The sequence below is a fragment of the Arachis duranensis genome, chromosome 5, assembly GCF_000817695.3.
Source record: "Arachis duranensis cultivar V14167 chromosome 5, aradu.V14167.gnm2.J7QH, whole genome shotgun sequence".
In the NCBI taxonomy this organism is placed as follows: Eukaryota; Viridiplantae; Streptophyta; class Magnoliopsida; order Fabales; family Fabaceae; genus Arachis; species Arachis duranensis.
In genome coordinates this window covers 8,734,546-8,735,641 of record NC_029776.3, presented here as the reverse complement: position 1 = coordinate 8,735,641, position 1,096 = coordinate 8,734,546, and the positions used below count along the sequence as shown (strand labels likewise).

Sequence of the window (1,096 nt, the reverse complement as noted above, 5' to 3'; positions counted from 1 at the left end):
TGAACGTTTGAGCAAGTTTTTAATAGGAAAGGGTTTTAGAAGAGGGAAGGTTGATACAACTTTATTTATCTTGATTGAAAACAAAAATATTCTTTTGATACAAGTTTACGTCGATGACATAATATTTGGTTCAACTAACGAATCACTTTGCAAGTTTTTCTCAAACCTCATGCAAAGTGAATTTGAAATGTCTATGATGGGCGAACTCAACTTCTTCCTTGGTCTGCAAATCAAACAAGGAAAAGAAGGAACTTTCGTTAGCCAAACCAAATATTGCAAGGAATTGCTCAAAAGATTTGGAATGGATAATGCTAAGGCAATGGACACACCAATGAGCATTACTTGCTACCTTGACAAAGATGAACAAGGTAAAAGCATAGATGTAAAGAAGTATAGAGGCATGATAGGATCATTACTTTATCTAACGGCAAGTAGGCCAGATATCATGTTTAGTGTATGCATGTGTGCGAGATACCAAGCTAATCCTAAGGAATCTCATTAAATGTTGGATTGTGGTATCCGAAAGGATCCACTTGTGATTTGATTGGTTATTCCGATTCCGATTTTGCCGGTTGCAAATTGGATAGGAAAAGCACTAGCGGCACTTGTCACTTGCTAGGAAACTCTCTTGTTTTATGGCATAGTAAGAAACAAGTAAGTGTAGCCTTGTCTACCGCCGAAGCCGAGTATGTAGCCGCCGGTAGTTGTTGCGCCCAAATTTTATGGATGAAACAACAACTTATGGACTATGGACTCATGCTTGATCACATTCCTATCAAATGTGATAATACTAGTGCAATAAATTTAACCAAGAATCCGGTTCAACATTCAAGAACCAAGCATATTGAGATTAGACATCACTTCATAAGAGACCATGTTCAAAAGGGTGATGTGGTTATTGAATTGTCGAAACTAGTAAACAACTAGCGGACATCTTCACTAAACCTTTATGTAAAGAAAGTTTTTTTAACATCCGAAATGAACTTGGTATCTTGGATTCTAATCTAATATGATTTGTTTGAATTCATTGTATTTCATATTGCTATTTTCTTTTTTTTATCTCTTACTAACTTAAGCATTGGAGATATCCAATTAG

The 1,096-nt window shown here is 35.8% G+C and overlaps 1 protein-coding gene across 1 annotated transcript; it reads left to right on the top strand.

Moving 5' to 3' along the window:
- The first annotated feature begins 196 nt into the window (after nucleotides 1-196).
- Nucleotides 197-927, top strand: LOC110281446 (uncharacterized mitochondrial protein AtMg00810-like). The gene is made up of 2 exons (XM_021143710.1): nucleotides 197-368; nucleotides 527-927. The coding sequence occupies exons 1-2, from the start codon at nucleotides 197-199 to the stop codon at nucleotides 925-927; spliced, it is 573 nt and encodes a 190-aa protein (XP_020999369.1).
- The last annotated feature ends 169 nt before the right edge of the window (nucleotides 928-1,096 follow it).

What these genes read in the sequence shown, in the direction of transcription:
- LOC110281446 (XM_021143710.1), top strand. Translation starts at nt 197, where the DNA reads ATGGGCGAACTCAACTTCTTCCTTGGTCTGCAAATCAAACAAGGAAAA. An exon ending in CCTTGACAAAGATGAACAAG is followed by an intron (nt 369 to 526) that starts GTAAAAGCATAG and finishes GGTATCCGAAAG; the next exon opens with GATCCACTTGTGATTTGATT.